A 16,302-nucleotide genomic window follows, 5' to 3' on the forward strand; every position below is an offset into this window, starting at 1 on the left:
CACCTTTAGATTGAACCTTGATCACCTTATATCAATTATCCTTACCATGGATCCATCCTTAGTATTTGATTGAATTCTTGCACTTATTTCTTGATTGGATTTGAGATCACCTTGTTTATATTTCTAGGATATTAGTTTGTTACAAATCATCTATCTTCTTGTTTGCTTAGATTAGGAAGGTTTGTGTATTCTTGGTGTTATAAGTCTCTAGTTCTCTGTGGATTCGATCCTAAAATGCTACAATGACATACCATTCGATTGTGGTATTGTTGGCACATTAGGTTAATTGGTGTGTGCTTAAACGCGTAATCAGCCTGAGTGGGTCTAGCTCTGCCCAAAGGGACCTGAACTTGCCAAAGTGAGGTTGAAACTCCATGTCTCCTTGGCTGAGAGCATTAATGGCTCTTTTCACTTCGAAAACTCTAGTAAGGCTGGACACATTTCCATAAACCTTGTAGAGAGTTTCCAAAAGTTCTTTGGTAGTCTCACAGTATGAGTAAACCTCCATAATTGATGGTTCAAGAAAGCTGAGGAGAACTGTTAGAATCATGAGGTCTTCCTGGCCCCATTTATCTTCTTCAGCCACCACCATCTTCTTTCCATCTTCTCCTTGGACAGTTTGTGTTGGAGCTGCTATGGTTGAGACGTGGCTCTATAAACCTTTTCCTCCAAGGGCATTCTTCACCATCCTTGCCCATAGGAGATAATTAATCCCCTTTAAGGTCACAGGTATGTTGAGAGATCTGTTGTTGTTGTTATCCATCTTCCTTTAACTTGCCAAGAACTCAAGAACAGGAGAGATGAACTTAAAGATAAAAAGATAAATAGAACAGAGTGTTTGCGGAACTTTTAATAGGTTCAAGAGCTTTGTTGCTCTGATACCATGTGATTTTATGAGGATTATCACTACAAGAAAATCTGAGAATTGCCACTATAAATTTTGTGGCTGTTGATTGAATTTTGTGGCTATTTCACTCATAGCTACGAATAGCCACAAATATAATTCGCTGACTATGAGCTCGTGGATATCCGACCATCGTTGCTATTTGCGGCTTTCTTTCTACGACCTATCCACAAATTATATTTGTGGCTAATATATAGAAATAGCATAAAATTATTTTTGTGGCTAATTTAGCACAGAAAACCACATTTTGAATCGTAGAAAATATTTTATTAAAAAAAATATAAATTACAAATCACAAAATAAGTTACAAAAAAAAAATATAAATATGTCTGATATATTAAATTTGGTATATAATAAACTGATTTACGAGTAAATTTTCTTTTTGTCGACATTTACGAATAAATTTTTATTTATAAATTAAAGCCACTTTACAAATTGAAACTCATTTACAAACTAAGTCAAATTAATTACAACAAAAAAAACTAAACCAAATTAACTTTTTTTAAATAATTTAACCCCAAAAGAACTAAACCTAAAAAAAAAAGAATTGGTCATCGTCTTCTCCGCCGCTTAGTTGCTTCGAGTTGACGGTGCTACCCTCTGCTGTCCATCTCCACCCTCGCCACCATATGCCGTCCTCCCACTTATATTTCTCCCATTACCAGTGACCCAGCTATGGCCCACAAGAACCACTTCTCTTATCCCCATTACCACACTTTTCCATGTTGACGAGCTAGAGCTACTCCCTACCATCCAATCTGTGTCATGTATGTCCCCACACCGTACTTACTTCGTAAAAATTTGGCCCATAAGCTCTTAGTATCGTGTAACAGACGCCATCCCACTTTAGTTAACAAGGCTTGAGCTACGGTGATGAGCTTTGGTGACGAACAAGCTTTGGTGGATAAGCTCGAGCAAGTAGTATGGTTAAAGAGAGAGTTATGAGAGAAAGAAGATCTGGAGCAACGTGATTGAGAATTTGAGATTCAGGAATGAAAGAGAGATGAGATCTTTGTGAAGAAATAAGAGAGTGAGAGACACGAGGAAGAAACACAAAGTGATCTTGACCATTGGATCAAATTTAGTCAATGGTCCAAAATTCTAGATAGCAATCCTTTAGCTACTTTGTCAACCAATGAAAAATTAGAAGAGTTTCTTTTTTCTTTTTTTGTTTATCGTTTTAATTTTGGTCAAGATGTGCGCGGGGAAGGAAGAAAAATTTGGCGGAAGGATATAATTTTGGCCAAAGATTTTTTTTATCAATGGTCTAAAATTTTAGATAGCAATCCTTTAGCTACTTTGTCAACCAATGAAAAATTTGAAGAGTTTTTTTTTTTATCGTTTTAATTTTGGTCAAGATGTGCGCGGGGAAGGAAGAAAAATTTGGCGGAAGGATATAGTTTTGGCCAAAGATTTTTTTTTTTTTTTGCATATATAATGAATTAGATTCATGACCGCATGCTTTAATAAATTTTATGTAAAACATTCAATTAAATTATATATGACTTTACCATAATTGGCTTTGCTTAAATTATATTTATCGCTACGGAATTTAGAAAGATTGGAATAGATATTAATTATATATTTGTTTACATGAAAAAAAATTGAGTTTGTTTAAATAATATATTTGAAGTTTAAAAATATTGGATTCATGGTTTTATATGTAGGGTTTGAGTTTGGGGTTTAGAATATTAGATTAAGGTGTGATTTATGTAGTATAGATTTAAAATGAGATTAGGTTTGATGTTTTAGATTTTGGGATTGGTATATAGGGTTTTGGTTTATAGTAGAGGGTTTGGATGGGAGGATGTGATCTGGGTAGTTTGACATCATTGGTCAAGGATAATTTTTTCTTTTTCTATTTTTGTGTTCCGGCATAGAGAACATAAAAAAAAACTAATTGCTGAAAAGAAATGTCAAATTAAGAACAAGAAAAGTTAAAAGTCATTGTGTAAAGGTTTGAGTGTATATACCTCATGATCCTCAAATGTCTTAAGTAGTTAGCTTTACCAACAATAGTTTATTTCTCCATTGATTGGTCCACCGATTTCTACATATTCATATTTACATCAAAATATAACCTAAACATAAAAAATAAATATATTTAGTGTATATATATATATCTAAAATATATTACTATTCATATCGTTTGACGTTTGTATTTAAGAGTTCAATTCATGATCTAGGATAAATGGTTTTAGGGTATGTTTAGGGTTTAGAATAAGTTTAGGATCAATATTTCTCCAAACTAAATACTTCAACAAATTATTTTGTGGTTAATAGTGAATTTTTTACGTCTACAAACTGTTTTGTGACTAATTGTGGCTAAATATCTTCAAAAAGCTATAAGTGTAGTTTGTAGCAAAATTAGTCACAAAAATCTACATAAATAGCCACAAGTTTTGCTTTTTAAATACGGTGACTATTTTTGTAGGTATTTGTAGCCGTAAAACTCTAGCCACAATTTTTTTGTGGTTCATTTGTGATTATTTACAAGTTTTCTTGTAGTGTATGAATGTAATTTGTAAGTAGAATCAAGAACAAGAGAGATTATGTGAGGAAGAGTCCGTGAGAGAGAGGTGAGAGAGGAATTCATGTTTTCTTTTTATTAATTTTGAGTGCATACTCTATTGTTATAAGAAAAAAACATGGCAAACCAGAAAAGAAGAATTATTATGCTGGTCCCCATGGTTTCCTCGTGTTACGGAACACATGTTCCCTTAACCTCCTAGTGGCATCTTCTCCTCCCCTCCTTTATTCTTTCATGATCACATCTCTCTTATTGCTTCATGTCAAGAGATATCCCTGAGTATTCTCAGCTTTTCCCATCTCCCTCATGGATAATTTCCAACGTATGATTGATTCATCACAAAACATAATTTGAAAAAAAAAAACGAAAATGCTTGCTTTTATCAACATCACCTTTCAAACCCCAAAACAATTGTTTGCTTAGAAACAAAATTACGTTTTTTTCAAAAAGAAATGTATATGAACTATATTTGTCCACTCCCCTAGACTATATTTGCAAAGTGATTTTGCACATGTCCATTCTACAATCAATTTCACAAAACAAATATGACATGGCTAATAAAATTGATGACATGGCTTCCAGAAAAATATGACATGGATAATTTCATTTAATGTTTATTTATATTTTTGGCAAACTTATTAGAATATGGTAATAATTCATATATTATATTTAATATTGATATTTTTTGGTAATTTTTTTTTAAATATGGTAATAGCTCATACATCATCTATAAATAAATATATTCATATATAACATTTCAAATTTTGAAATATTATTATTTTTGTATAATTATACAATTTGTATTACTAAGGGGGGTTATTGGTTTAAGAATTCAAAAGAAATTATTAAATTTTGAGAATACATTGTTATTGGTTTACAGATTTAAAAAGTCTTATCATAATCCATTGTTATTGGTTTAAAGACTTTTAAATTCTATTAAAATTATTTGTTATTCATAAAGTTTAGTTATTATGGATTTTATCAATCTATTGAATTCTATTGTTATTGGGAGGTGAATTCTTTATGTTTTTACTCATAAAACTACACTTTGAAAATATCATCTACTCTCATAAGATTTTTGAAATCTGTGAAATAAGAAAAACATGTACATATTGCAACTAAACTCACGTCAACACACCAAACCAAAGTATTTGATATAAATTTGGAGAATATTTGTTAACTCTACTTAACTTCTAAGAATCTGTCAACTTTTAAAATCACGTAACTCCTTCTAAATTCTGATTCCAATAACCCCCTAAAGCTTTCAAAAATTTCTACGATTTAAAAAAAAATTAAATATCTAATCGTAATATCATTAGTTTCTTATATATCTACAAATTTTATAAATATTGTTTAGGCTAATTTTTTGATAATTATACAATTTTATAACATTTTTATTAGTTTTATACAAATTGATTTAATATATATCAAATCTATATCAAATATTAGTAAAAAAATGGTAAAATATATAATATTTAATAAAATTTATTTTTAAGTATAAGTTAGATTTTAAAAAATTTCCTAGCGCACATGGTGCAGATCCTTGTATAAGCATTTGGATTGTATTCTTTATATCCTGTCAGCATATGGTTCATGCTCGTGTAATAATTTACGTTGACCTCGACTTTATTAGTTTTTTAGTCGTACAAAATTCATTAAAAAACCGAATTGATAGTAGTAGTCTCTATCCTCGGGGATGTCAAGGAGAGAATGGGCTTAGTTTAATCATATAGGCCCATTAGGCCTTATTGGAGACCTTTCTCAGCTGTTTAAACCAACCGGTGGCGATAGCTTTGAGTCGTCGACTCAGTCGGAGATTTAGGGTAGTTCCAACGGCGACTCGCGTCGCAGCGTCGTTTAGGCTCGCAATCTCGCTCAGGGCGGTGAGAGACATGAATCACGGCCAACAGTCTGGCGAGGCGAAGCATGAGGATGATGCTGTTCTTACAGAGTTCCTTGGGTCTCTGATGGATTACACTCCTACTGTAAAGTTTCAACCTTTTCGACTCTCCAATGATTGAACTCTGCTGGGTAGTGATTGAGTTAATTTTGTTTCAGATTCCTGATGATCTAGTGGAGCACTACTTGGCTAAGAGTGGGTTTCAGTGCCCTGATGTAAGATTGTAGGTACTTCCTTCCAGTTTCATGTGGTACTTAAGAGCAGACGGTGTTGGGTTTTAGAATGGTTTACAAGCAGTTTAATCAGATGTTCTAGGTTTGTCATTTCTTGTGGAAAATACTCTTCTATCTTGGATTATGGAATCCGTTTTCATAATCTTTTTTTTTTTTTTGGATGTATTCTGGCGAGTTTGTGCTGATAATTTTGGTTTACTGGTTTGACAGAATAAGGCTAGTTGCTGTGGCTACACAAAAGTTTGTTGCAGATGTTGCCAGCGATGCTCTTCAGTAAGTTTTCATTCCCTGAACTTTGTATATCATTTTTTATAGTTGATATGGACAAAGAGAAGCAGCATGTTCTAAGTAAGTTAGATGAAAGATGTATAAGCTAGATTTTCTCATAAAATTATTCACTTAACTCCTGTTTAATTAAAACTGTAAATTTTAAACAGGCACTGCAAGGCTAGACCAGCTCCAGTTGTTAAAGACAAAAAACAGCAAAAGGTGACCTCTGACTCTCTTCCGTTTTTTGGCTTGTGCGACAATAAACGCTATTTGTCTTTTGGATCATCTCATGAATATTAAACTTCTTGAAACAGGATAAACGTTTAATATTGACAATGGAAGACCTTTCAAAAGCCCTGCGTGAGGTTAGTGCTTCGAGTGGTGGCTTTGATCCACATCTGTCCATAGTATGTGAAGAAATTTAGATGCTTTGTTTCTAGACAAGCGGCAAGTTAGGAGTCTGACCATATCTCTAGATACAAATGGCATAGAACTAATTCAGTATCACAGGATGAACATTAAAAAAGTTTAGAGGCATGCATATTGCCTAAGTAGTTCTTATATTGTGGATTGTAATAGTGTAGGTATATAGTAAGGTTTTCCATCTCATGGTAACTAGTAAGTGGAAGGCTAACCAAATGAATAAACTCGGTTTGGCAGTATGGAGTGAACGTGAAGCATCCAGAATATTTTGCTGATAGCCCTTGAACCGGAATTGATCTAGAAACCAACCGCAAGCCTTGACCATATTTGCCTAGTAAGGATGATCGTGTGTGAGAGATCCCTGGTTTTATGTTAGTGTTTCAGTGAAATAAAACTCTCTCTCTTCCTAGTTACATGTATATTCTTTTTGTTATTTGTTTCTTGACTCGTGTCTCTCTTGATAATAATATTTCTGAGTTCTTGGTATTCTAATACGCTTATGTAACAGTCCCTTTGGATGATCCCTCCTTGTAACCACTCTCTTCATAGTCAAATGTGCTTGGAAATCTCAATAGATAACTTTGGAATTATCACCAAAAGATCTCTCTGTTTTATTGGTGAACCAAATTTTACTCGACTCCCTTTTTTTTTTTAACTTTGCAACAGAAAACAACAAAGTTCTATTGCTTTTTGCTTTTTACTATTCATTCACGTTGCCTCGATATCCATTAATGAAGACAAGAAAGTCTGAAACACTAACCTTTTCTATAAAGCACAACTTTTCTTTTTCTTTTACTTCCCAGGAAAAAGTTTCAAATAATTCTCTCCAGTTTTTGTTTCTCTTTGAATTGTTTGAGATGGTGAATCCACCACTTCAGTCTCCGACCAATCCACATTTCTTCCAGCCACTTCTTCCTGGTTTCCACTCTCACCTCGTACGTACACTCTCTCTGTTTATGTCCCTCTTTTAGACTCAGGTTCTTGGTTAACTTTGCGTTTTGTGGTTTGCAGACAATACCTGTGGTCTTCTTCTCAAAGCACATACATGGAAAAACCAAGAAGAAAACAGTGAAACTAAGATCAGACGCTTCAGACAAAACTTGGGAAGTGAAAATAGATGGCAGGAGACTCACCCGAGGGTGGAAAGACTTCACCACAGCACATGACCTTAGAATCGGAGACATTATTATTTTCAAACACGAAGGAGATATGGTGTTCAATGTCACTCCTTTTGGTCCTAGCTGTTGCGAGATTCAGTATACACAATCTCACATCATCAAGGAAGAAGCTGACACTGATGATGATGACGACGAAGATGACAATGAGCGTCGGTACAAGATTAGTAAGCTTGAATCCAAGTTTGAGGATACAATTCTTGAAATGTTTTTGACATGAAAACGAAACTGTGTCTTATGTTTCAGGAAATGGTCTAAAACCCAAAACAGAGCCAATGTCTTCGTTCTCATTCCACCACTGTTTTGTATCAGAAGTCACTACTTCCAATCTAAAACTAGACACACTTGTGAGTACTTACATTCTGTTTCTTCTACTTCACAAGTATTAACCATGTTTATGATGTATACTTTTGGGGGTTTGCAGTATCTTCCTGTGGGAGCTACGAGTTCAAATGCTTTGAACAAACGATGCCACGAGATGATACTAGTGAACAAAGAGGGAAACTCATGGACTGCGAGTTTGAAATTTAGAGAGTCAGGCGGAATGTATTACATCAGAAGAGGCTGGAGAAGATTCTGTCTTGATAACAGACGAAAAGTAGGAGACTTATTTGTGTTCAATCTGGTCGGAGATGGAAAAACTACTCCAATGATGTGTGTTTGTCCTGAAGAAGAGTGTTCTGAACTAATGAGCAAACACTTGAGCAGAGGGAGACGGAGTAGAAAGACAAAGAAGCGTTCTAAATGGGTAGCTTCATCATCTTCAAGGCGAAACCGATTCCTCACTATCACTCTCACACGTTACAACTTCATTAGCTCCAAACTTGTAAGCAATGTCACTTCTGATTTATGCTTTTTTTATCTTCTGTTTCTGATTGATCTGTTAAACATTATGCAGATTCTTCCTATAGCTTTCACGAATACTAATGGGCTTAGCAATTACAAAGAGATAATCTTGATGGACAAGCATGGTGTGAAGCGGTTAACGAAGCTGGTGCAAGACGGACCACACAATAATAGAAAAGGATTGGGGAAAGGATGGAAATTTTTCTGTGAAGCTAATGATGTATTCAAGATTGGTGAGTCTTTTGTGTTGGAGTTGGTGTGGGAAGACACGGTTCCTGTTCTCAAGTTTTGTTCCAAGGTCAAAGTCGAAACAGTTAATGTCTGAAGAACATAAGAGTATTTTTAATTTAGTGTCTCTTAAGTTTCATTAGACTCTGATTAAGAGTTTGTTTGACTCTCTAGTTTTCAATCAATGTTTAGAGTGTTACATCGTAACTTGTTATGCCTCGAGGTTCGAGACAAAAGTCTTTGAAAAATATAATCGTTTTCTGACAAAAAAAAAAGAAGATCTTATTACATGATCTTCACCAGCTTAAAGTAAGTTTCTTTGTCAAACTTCTATGTGGTGTTTGACAATGGCGGATACAGTTCTTCAATCTCCAACAAACCCACATTTCTTCCAGCCTATTCTTCCCGGCTCACACATGGTTCTCTCTACTCTTGTCTCTCTTCTTCTTCTCCAATGAGTAATGCTTATTGTGGGAGATGGTTTCGTTTGTTTGTTTGTTTTTTTCTTCTGCATGTTGTTTGCAGAACATTCCTGTAGCCTTCTTCTCAAAGCATGTCCAAGGAAGACACGGAGACAAGACTGCAAGATTGAGATCAGATGCTTCGGATACGACTTGGGAAGTGGTAATAACCGGCCGGAGACTCACCGGAGGATGGAAAGAATTCGTCAAAGCTCATGATCTCCGTGTTGGAGATGTTCTTGTTTTCAGACACGAGGGAGAACTGGTGTTTCATGTCACTGCACTGGGATCCAGTTGCTGTGAGGTTGAGTACACAACCCTTGATGACGGTGATGATAATAAAGAAACTGTTTTACCTTCAGATATCAAACCAATGAAGAAGAGAGCGAAGAAGAATCCAAGGAAAAAAGATTTTTGTTCTTGTTTTGTAGCAAATGTCACAGTCTCAAGCTTGCATGAGGATAAAGTGGTTAGTTTCTCACAGTACTAGAATGAAATTGATTTACTCAGAGATCAGTTTGTTTGCTAACTTGTGATGAGTGTTGCAGTACATTCCAGTTAGTTTTGTGAGGCCAAACGGTTTGAGCAATACCTACTGTAAGATTGTTCTTCTTAACGAGATGGGAAGGTCATGGAAGTTAAGTTTGGTTCACGACAAAAGCGGGTCTTATCTCAGACAAGGTTGGAGAAGCTTTTGTAGTGCCAATGCGATTAATGGAGGTCGTTATACATTCAAACTGGTCCAAAACTCAGAAACGCCTGTAATACGTTTGTACCAAGCAGAACATAGACATGAGGACAATACACATTCTTATCTTGTGGGAACCCTCACGCCTTCTAGCCTACGTAATGATACGCTGGTGAGTACAGATTTAACAAAAATAGTCATAATTGGAACTAAAGTGGTAGTGACTGTTTTTTAATCTGATGTTTGCAGTATCTTTCAAGGCGGTTTGTTAACTCAAATGGTCTGAAGGAAAAATGTTGTGAGATGATTCTTAAGAACGATAATGGTGGAACATGGTGTTTAGTTTTGAGACGCAACGAAACAAACGAGACTACTGTTATCTCACGAGGCTGGAGAAGTTTCTGCCATGCAAACGGGTTAAAAGTTAGAGATCCCTTCAGGTTTAAACTAGCTGGAACAAGAGAAAAGCCTGTTCTTCAGTTTTGCCCTTCTGAATCCAACCGCAACACAAGGCATGTAGACTGTTCAGAAGGTAATAATGATGTACATTCCCTCTCTAGGTTTTTTTTTTTTTTTTGAACAACACATTCACTCTCTGAGTAGAACCCATTTGTGACATTACTATAGGTTTTTGATATCTGTTATGGTTAAGAGAAATTCCCTAAGATTTATTAAGTTTTTGTATTATTAAGTTTTTGTCACAAAAATAGTCCTCAATGAAAAAAATGACCAAAAGAAGTTTTATTAAAGGGTAAAAGTATATTTTTACTCTAGGGTTAACTAATCTAGACTTAAGATTTAGAGTTAAAGAGTGGAGTTTTTGGGATAGGATTTCAAATTTTAAAAAATTAAAAATTAAAATTAAAAATTTTAAAATAAAAAATGACTATTTTGGTCGGGTTTTTTTTTTAAAAAAATGACTATTTTTGTGATAAAATTTTTTTTAAAAAAACTATCTGAGAAAATTGCCCTATGGTTATTCATTTTGTCCCAACCAAATCTTTTGCCCAGAGGCTTCCACTATGGCATCAACAAAGCAGGGAAGATAACTCTGATGGGTCAAGATGGAGCAAACTGGATGGTGCATCTTACGAATGAAAACAAATGCCGAAGAATGAGACTAGGAAGAGGCAGGAACGGATTTTGTGAAGCTCATGGTGTAAAGATAGGAGAGAGTCCTTTGTGTTGGAACTCATGCGAGAGAAAGATTCAAGTCATGTGCTTAAGTTCTGCACCAAATAATTGTGTGTGAGGCTGTTGTTCTAAAACATGTAAGCTTAGTTCACTTTTGTACACTCTTTTATGTCTGCTTTATCTGGAATCTGCTTTGGATTCCCCTTTTGTTGTATCACTCCTAAACCTAATCAGAAAAAGACAATGAGTCTGGTGAATGAAAGTTTGGTCAAGGTCCTAGCCTTTAATGTGCCACATGTACTTGTGGTTTCTGAATATTTTTATTTTACTTCAAATGGAGATTTTATTATTCAAATTTGTGATGAATCCGAGAATTAAACTGAAATAGAAATATAATTTTAAAATGAGTTATTGAAGGCGATCCTGCGACGCAGCAACAAGAGGAGGCGGATAATCCAACTCTGTTTTGAGTATTTTTTGCAACTCTAGAGAAGAAGCATGTGGTGTCTGAACACGTTTTCTCTTGCTTTAGGTTAATATAATAGTATTATGCTCGATGCTATGCACTTGGAAATAGACTCAACATAAATGTGTTATTTGCTTTAGACAAACCAAAATATGACAATTATTTACAATTTTTTTTTAAATTTTATCAGAAAATAATAGATCCAATTAAAAGCTGTATTTACCAAAGAAATGATCAATATACAATACTAAAAGCTCGATACACAGCCTCGCGAGCGTGTCCACGTAATACCAAAAAAATAGCCAATGAGATTAAATTATTCAGCCATGTAATCAGAATTATTTGGGCTCTGAATTATTTTGTCACATAATATTTGCAACGGCCAATAATCCATTGAGGCCCAGTATCAAACCCTAGATCAATACACGGATCCCTCTTACTTTTCGTCTTCCTTCTTCCTCTAGATTTTCATCCATTGAACGACGTTTTGTCTCTCCATCTCCACTGCAACCAATCTGTAGAGTAATCAATTGTCCGTTTTGGTTTGATTGAAGGTTTCCTCTCCATTTATTTATAAATCTCTTCTTTCATGTTTTTTTTCAATCAAAACTTTCTCAATTTGTTCTCGCGATGAAGTCGAACGGGAAAGCCATAGTCTCTCACGATCCGATTGTGAAGAAACCAAACGGCAAGGATGCTGTCTCCTCCACCGTTCTGGATCAACCAACCGGTAAAAACGCCGTCTCCTCCGCCAAGGTCCATAAGGTGATGCCCGCCGTCTCCTCCGCTGTACCGATCCAACCAAGCGGTAAAACCGCCGTCTCCTCCGTCAAGGTTGATAAGGTGATGTTTTTCTTCCATTGTTCTTCGTCTAATTCGTTGTTGATATCAAACCCATATTTTCTCTCTCTCTCTCTCTCTCTCTCTCTCTCTCTCTCTCTCTCTCCCTCTCTCTCTCTCTCTCTATCTTATCTATCACTACGAGTTTTCTCTGGTCAGTGGTGATGTCCGTGCGGAAGAGAGAGCATATGATTTCTTTTTTGGCTTTCTTCTCACATTCGCCTTTTAGCAGACGTCATCCCTTTAAACCTATGCGAATTGTCTCACATTACAAGGTCTAATCAAAACCTCTCTGTGCTCCCTTTGTTTCAGGTTCGCTCCTCCGCCAAGGTTGATAAGGTGTTGTTTTTTAGAGACGTCTCATTTGGCATACAAGAAGGGGAGTTAAGGTTTCGGCTCATCCATTTATGGGAGGCTCGAAATGTGCTTACAAAAACACTTATTGGTCTAGAGATGCTCCTCATCGATGAACAGGTTTGATCTAAAATTTTTTTAAAATTTTTTATATTCTTACGCTCTTGATATTTACTCAATTGATCGTTTTTTTTACATGTTTGACAGGGATCTGTTATCCAAGGTTTCATCCCATCAGCAAGGATTGATACCTACTTGCCACACATGAAAGCAGGATCTGTCTACAGACTGAATAAGTGTTTCGGATCAAACAGCAAAGTCATGTACCGGGTTGCTGAGCCTAGGGTAGTCATCAGTTTCACTTCGAACTCTGTCCTCTCTGATCTTGAGGACAGTCGGGTTAATTTCCCTGATGATCGGTTCCGTTTCCATAGTTACAAAGAGTTTGAGGCAGCATGTGACCTCAAAGGTGATCTTTACGGTAAGATCTCATCGACTTCACATTGATTTTGATAACTGTTTGATTTGATCTTAAATATTTAAGTTGTATTTAGCATGTCCTCAGATTTAAATAGATAAAGTACTATTTGGTAGCATCTGTGGCTTTGTATATAAGTAAATTTGTCTATTTTAGTTGTAGAGTATCATGTTCTATTTTTATTTAGTAGATAGAGAACTATTTGGTAGCATCTGAGATTTTTGGTTATAAGTATTGATTGTCAGTTTTAGATGTGGAGTACCAAGTTCTTTTTTTATTCTGTTGCAGTATATGATGAGATTTTGGTTATACTGATGAAATTTTGGTTATAAATATATTTGTCAAATAAAGTTAATCAGCATTAGTTTCTATTATTCGTTATTGCAGATTATGTTGGGCACTTGAAACTGGTGAATGGGCAGACACTGAATGCTAGTGTGGTGCTTGACGAAGAGGAAATAGCTTCGACCCGGCGGCTTTTGCTCCATGTTCAAACTCATGAGTAAGTCATTCACAGTGTCTTGGATCTATTAGTATACTGTTTCTCTAACTTGGGTTTATTTTAATTGTAGTGGACCAGTGATGAAGCTCTACCTATGGGACCAGGCTGCAGCAGACTTTTGTGCCAAATTCAAGTTGCATGGAAGCACTCCAAGGGTTATTTTAGTAACCACCGTAAACCCAAAACGTTTTGGAGGTTAGCATACTGAATGTCTTTTAATGGCGTATAGTTATTTTATGACTAACAAAGGTTCTGCAACAGGTGCTCTTGCTCTTGCTTCAATGTCATCCTCTCGGGTGTTTTTGGACTTTGATGTTCAACCAACCCGTGATTATGTCACTTGGTAGGTATTCCTCTGGTTGAAATTGAATGTGTAATTTCAGTCTAACTACATTTTTGGTTTCACATTTTCTTCAGGTTGGACTCAAATTTAGATGTGGCTAATAGGGTTGATGCAAAGGTGGTCACATAGACTGAAACAATGACAATAGGGGAGCTATTCTCCTATATCAAGCAGGAAGCAGCAAAGGTAATATATTTCCCACGTTTTACAAATGCATTATGAGAAGGTTATTTGGTTGGTGTGGGATGTATGTTTGAGACTTCTTTTCCCAGTTTCATTTTTTGTTGACATATCCGTATCTGATTAGATTTGTCTAGAAGACTCATCCATTTTGCGTAAAGTCTCATCCGTTTATATTGATCTCAACATGTTCTTTGCAGTAGTCATCATCTTTAGTTCGAATTTCTGTCTAAACACTCAAGTAACCAAGAAGACTCAGTTTAGAAATGTACCTGCTGATGAATTGTGATAGAAGTATTTTCATTGTTGCAGGTTGCTTGGTTTGAGTGCACAGCAACTGTTGATGCTGTTTTCCACGGTTCTCCTTGGTATTATATTGGCTGCGGTGTGTGCCATACTAAGGCAATCAAAGGGCCTACATCGCTCATGTGCCAGAAATGTGGAAAACATGAAGTAGATGGCGTTCCGCAGTAAGTATCATAGTTTATATTTCAGTCATACTTTTGTGCATTCTTTTAATATTCTTCCATGGCAGGTACCTCACAAAGCTGTCTGTTTATGACAACAATGACCAGGCGGTTTTTGTTATCCTTGGTGAAGCTGGGCATGAGCTGACTGGAAAACAAGCATCTGAGTTGGTTGAGAGCTACTTTGAGGTGATTACTAACCTCTATGTCAATACAGCTTAGTATATTTATTCTAACAACTATTCCAATTTATGATAGGCCAATGAGAGCATGGGTGACAGCATGGGCGATGATCACTTAATCCCGGTGCCACAGACCTTGGTTGATTTGATCCATGTTTTATTTATTCACATGCAAATTAACATAGACTTAACATAAACAATGCTTATAAAGGCTTATGTAAACATGTAGAGGGCCTTATAAAGTATAAATATTAGTCGTTGTTTATGTATTGTTTATTTGCACAGACCTTTACGATTATAATTTTTTTAAAAGACAGCTCATAAAGTCTTTTAAATAGAGTTCCACCAAATAACATAAAATGGAGAGTTTCTTTTTCGCTTTCTACTTCTGAAAATTTGTAGTAGAAATGTGATGAAGTGAGTGAGAAAGAAGGAGCGCTAAGTCAATATATGGAGGGAACGAAGCCAATGAATTAGAGCGAAGGGGTCATTGGCTTTGGTATGATAAATAAAGGTTGTGTTTACGATTGTTGAGAAAATAAAACCATAGTTTTCGTAGTATATATGCGTCGCGTTTGTATTAGTATTCACAAAGATTAATCCAACTTAAGAAAAACATACAATATAATTTATTAACTAAAATATGTATTGTTCGCATTTGTATGTTGTTCTAATTAAAAAATGTGTGTATCTATATTTATGTTCATATATTTATGTGTGTACTTTACCCGACTGATTTTGGTTGTGTGTAGAACCATAATGTTGTTAAACTTTATAATTTGCTAAGTATTTTAATAACATAAAATATATTGTTCAGAAATCAAAGAAAAGCTTTAAATAAATTTTAAATAATATATAATTAGCTATGGATACAAAAAAGTTTTCCATGTACAATTAGTTTTTTTTCTTGACTCACCATGAAAAATTAGTTAAACTGACCAAAAAGTTATATATATATATATATATATATATATATATATATTTTCATCATTTTTCATCATCCTCCTATACATTAAAAGAGAAGTCACTTTAGTGATTTCTGCTGAGGTGGCACTCATATAGATCTTCTCAGGAAAAACGTTATAATTCTATTGGCTGGTTTTTTTGAATTTTTCTTTTTCATTTATTTTAATCAATTGCTTATGTAGACAAGCCCAAAACTATTGTATTTTTTTGTTAATTTTTTAAATAAAAAATTTGACATGCATTTTCGGATCGGGTTCGGGTGCCACTTCGGATATCGGGTAAAGTGCTCACCCCTACTAATTAGGTTGTTTGTTTTTAATAACTTACCTTTCTAATATGGATTACTTGCGCAAGTTAAAATCATATCATATGCAAATCATTTTTTGACAATACGCATTTAATATCTTTCTTTAAACGATTTCATTATTTATTGTGCAAAATATTGTGCGTCATTATTATGAGAAAGAAATCAACTGTATATATATATGAGACACCCAAGGTCTTAAAATACAAACATTCTATTTTCATTATTTAAAGTATTATTCACAAATCTCTCCTCTCATACTATTAATGTATTACGATGATGCTGCTTGTGTGATAAGAAAAATGTGTTTAGACGCAAAGGCTCCTCATCTTTCATCGACTCTGCCACCCACTTTGCCTTGGAAGTATTATATGCTACTTGATGAATCGACTCTGCCACCCACTTTCATCGACTCTGCCACCCACTTT

At 35.1% G+C, this 16,302-nt stretch overlaps 3 protein-coding genes and 1 pseudogene across 10 annotated transcripts; all 4 read left to right on the forward strand.

Moving 5' to 3' along the window:
* Window positions 1-3,762, forward strand: part of LOC106331132 — a 14,439-nt pseudogene extending 10,677 nt beyond the window's left edge.
* A 1,426-nt stretch (window positions 3,763-5,188) lies between these two features.
* LOC106329083 (transcription initiation factor TFIID subunit 10) lies at window positions 5,189-8,762 on the forward strand. Of its 4 annotated transcripts, none has more exons than XM_013767666.1 (10): window positions 5,335-5,419; window positions 5,493-5,649; window positions 5,778-5,840; window positions 6,005-6,056; window positions 6,152-6,202; window positions 6,498-7,195; window positions 7,272-7,587; window positions 7,682-7,782; window positions 7,860-8,261; window positions 8,334-8,762. In XM_013767666.1, the coding sequence occupies exons 6-10, from the start codon at window positions 6,992-6,994 to the stop codon at window positions 8,604-8,606; spliced, it is 1,296 nt and encodes a 431-aa protein (XP_013623120.1). In that variant the 5' UTR covers window positions 5,335-5,419; window positions 5,493-5,649; window positions 5,778-5,840; window positions 6,005-6,056; window positions 6,152-6,202; window positions 6,498-6,991; the 3' UTR covers window positions 8,607-8,762. The 4 variants fall into 4 exon arrangements, with proteins under 4 accessions (XP_013623122.1, XP_013623120.1, XP_013623119.1 ...); XM_013767665.1 differs by having other exon boundaries at window positions 5,343-5,419; window positions 7,272-7,602; window positions 8,334-8,760; XM_013767667.1 differs by having other exon boundaries at window positions 5,346-5,419; window positions 7,272-7,591; window positions 8,334-8,758.
* A 94-nt stretch (window positions 8,763-8,856) lies between these two features.
* On the forward strand, window positions 8,857-10,989 carry LOC106331133 (B3 domain-containing protein REM17-like). The gene is made up of 5 exons (XM_013769466.1): window positions 8,857-8,928; window positions 9,035-9,439; window positions 9,519-9,830; window positions 9,908-10,190; window positions 10,670-10,989. The coding sequence occupies exons 1-5, from the start codon at window positions 8,857-8,859 to the stop codon at window positions 10,705-10,707; spliced, it is 1,110 nt and encodes a 369-aa protein (XP_013624920.1). The 3' UTR covers window positions 10,708-10,989.
* A 774-nt stretch (window positions 10,990-11,763) lies between these two features.
* Window positions 11,764-14,749, forward strand: LOC106334507. 5 transcript variants are annotated; one of them, XR_001268617.1, is made up of 10 exons: window positions 11,764-12,101; window positions 12,411-12,572; window positions 12,660-12,933; window positions 13,318-13,432; window positions 13,503-13,627; window positions 13,694-13,775; window positions 13,850-13,961; window positions 14,268-14,425; window positions 14,491-14,611; window positions 14,681-14,749. XR_001268617.1 is itself a non-coding variant. In XM_013772796.1 (7 exons), exons 1-7 carry the CDS (start codon window positions 11,889-11,891, stop codon window positions 13,902-13,904), a joined length of 1,026 nt encoding a protein of 341 aa, XP_013628250.1. In that variant the 5' UTR covers window positions 11,764-11,888; the 3' UTR covers window positions 13,905-14,039. The 5 variants fall into 5 exon arrangements, 1 of the variants encoding a protein (XP_013628250.1); XR_001268620.1 differs by having other exon boundaries at window positions 11,764-12,092; XR_001268618.1 differs by lacking the exons at window positions 14,268-14,425; window positions 14,491-14,611; window positions 14,681-14,749 and adding an exon at window positions 14,156-14,206.
* The last annotated feature ends 1,553 nt before the right edge of the window (window positions 14,750-16,302 follow it).

Source organism: Brassica oleracea, chromosome C3, assembly GCF_000695525.1.
Source record: "Brassica oleracea var. oleracea cultivar TO1000 chromosome C3, BOL, whole genome shotgun sequence".
NCBI classification, from domain to species: domain Eukaryota; kingdom Viridiplantae; phylum Streptophyta; class Magnoliopsida; order Brassicales; family Brassicaceae; genus Brassica; species Brassica oleracea.

Bases quoted from the DNA above. Each gene is read 5' to 3' on its own strand.
- LOC106329083 (XM_013767665.1), top strand. From the start codon at position 6,992: ATGAAGACAAGAAAGTCTGAAACACTAACCTTTTCTATAAAGCACAAC. The intron at 7,196-7,271 runs GTACGTACACTC...TGTGGTTTGCAG, and splicing joins CTGGTTTCCACTCTCACCTC to ACAATACCTGTGGTCTTCTT. The intron at 7,783-7,859 runs GTGAGTACTTAC...GGGGGTTTGCAG, and splicing joins ATCTAAAACTAGACACACTT to TATCTTCCTGTGGGAGCTAC.
- LOC106331133 (XM_013769466.1), top strand. From the start codon at position 8,857: ATGGCGGATACAGTTCTTCAATCTCCAACAAACCCACATTTCTTCCAG. The intron at 8,929-9,034 runs GTTCTCTCTACT...TGTTGTTTGCAG, and splicing joins TTCTTCCCGGCTCACACATG to AACATTCCTGTAGCCTTCTT. The intron at 10,191-10,669 runs GTAATAATGATG...TCTTTTGCCCAG, and splicing joins GCATGTAGACTGTTCAGAAG to AGGCTTCCACTATGGCATCA.
- LOC106334507 (XM_013772796.1), top strand. From the start codon at position 11,889: ATGAAGTCGAACGGGAAAGCCATAGTCTCTCACGATCCGATTGTGAAG. The intron at 12,934-13,317 runs GTAAGATCTCAT...TCGTTATTGCAG, and splicing joins CCTCAAAGGTGATCTTTACG to ATTATGTTGGGCACTTGAAA. The intron at 13,628-13,693 runs GTTAGCATACTG...GTTCTGCAACAG, and splicing joins AAACCCAAAACGTTTTGGAG to GTGCTCTTGCTCTTGCTTCA.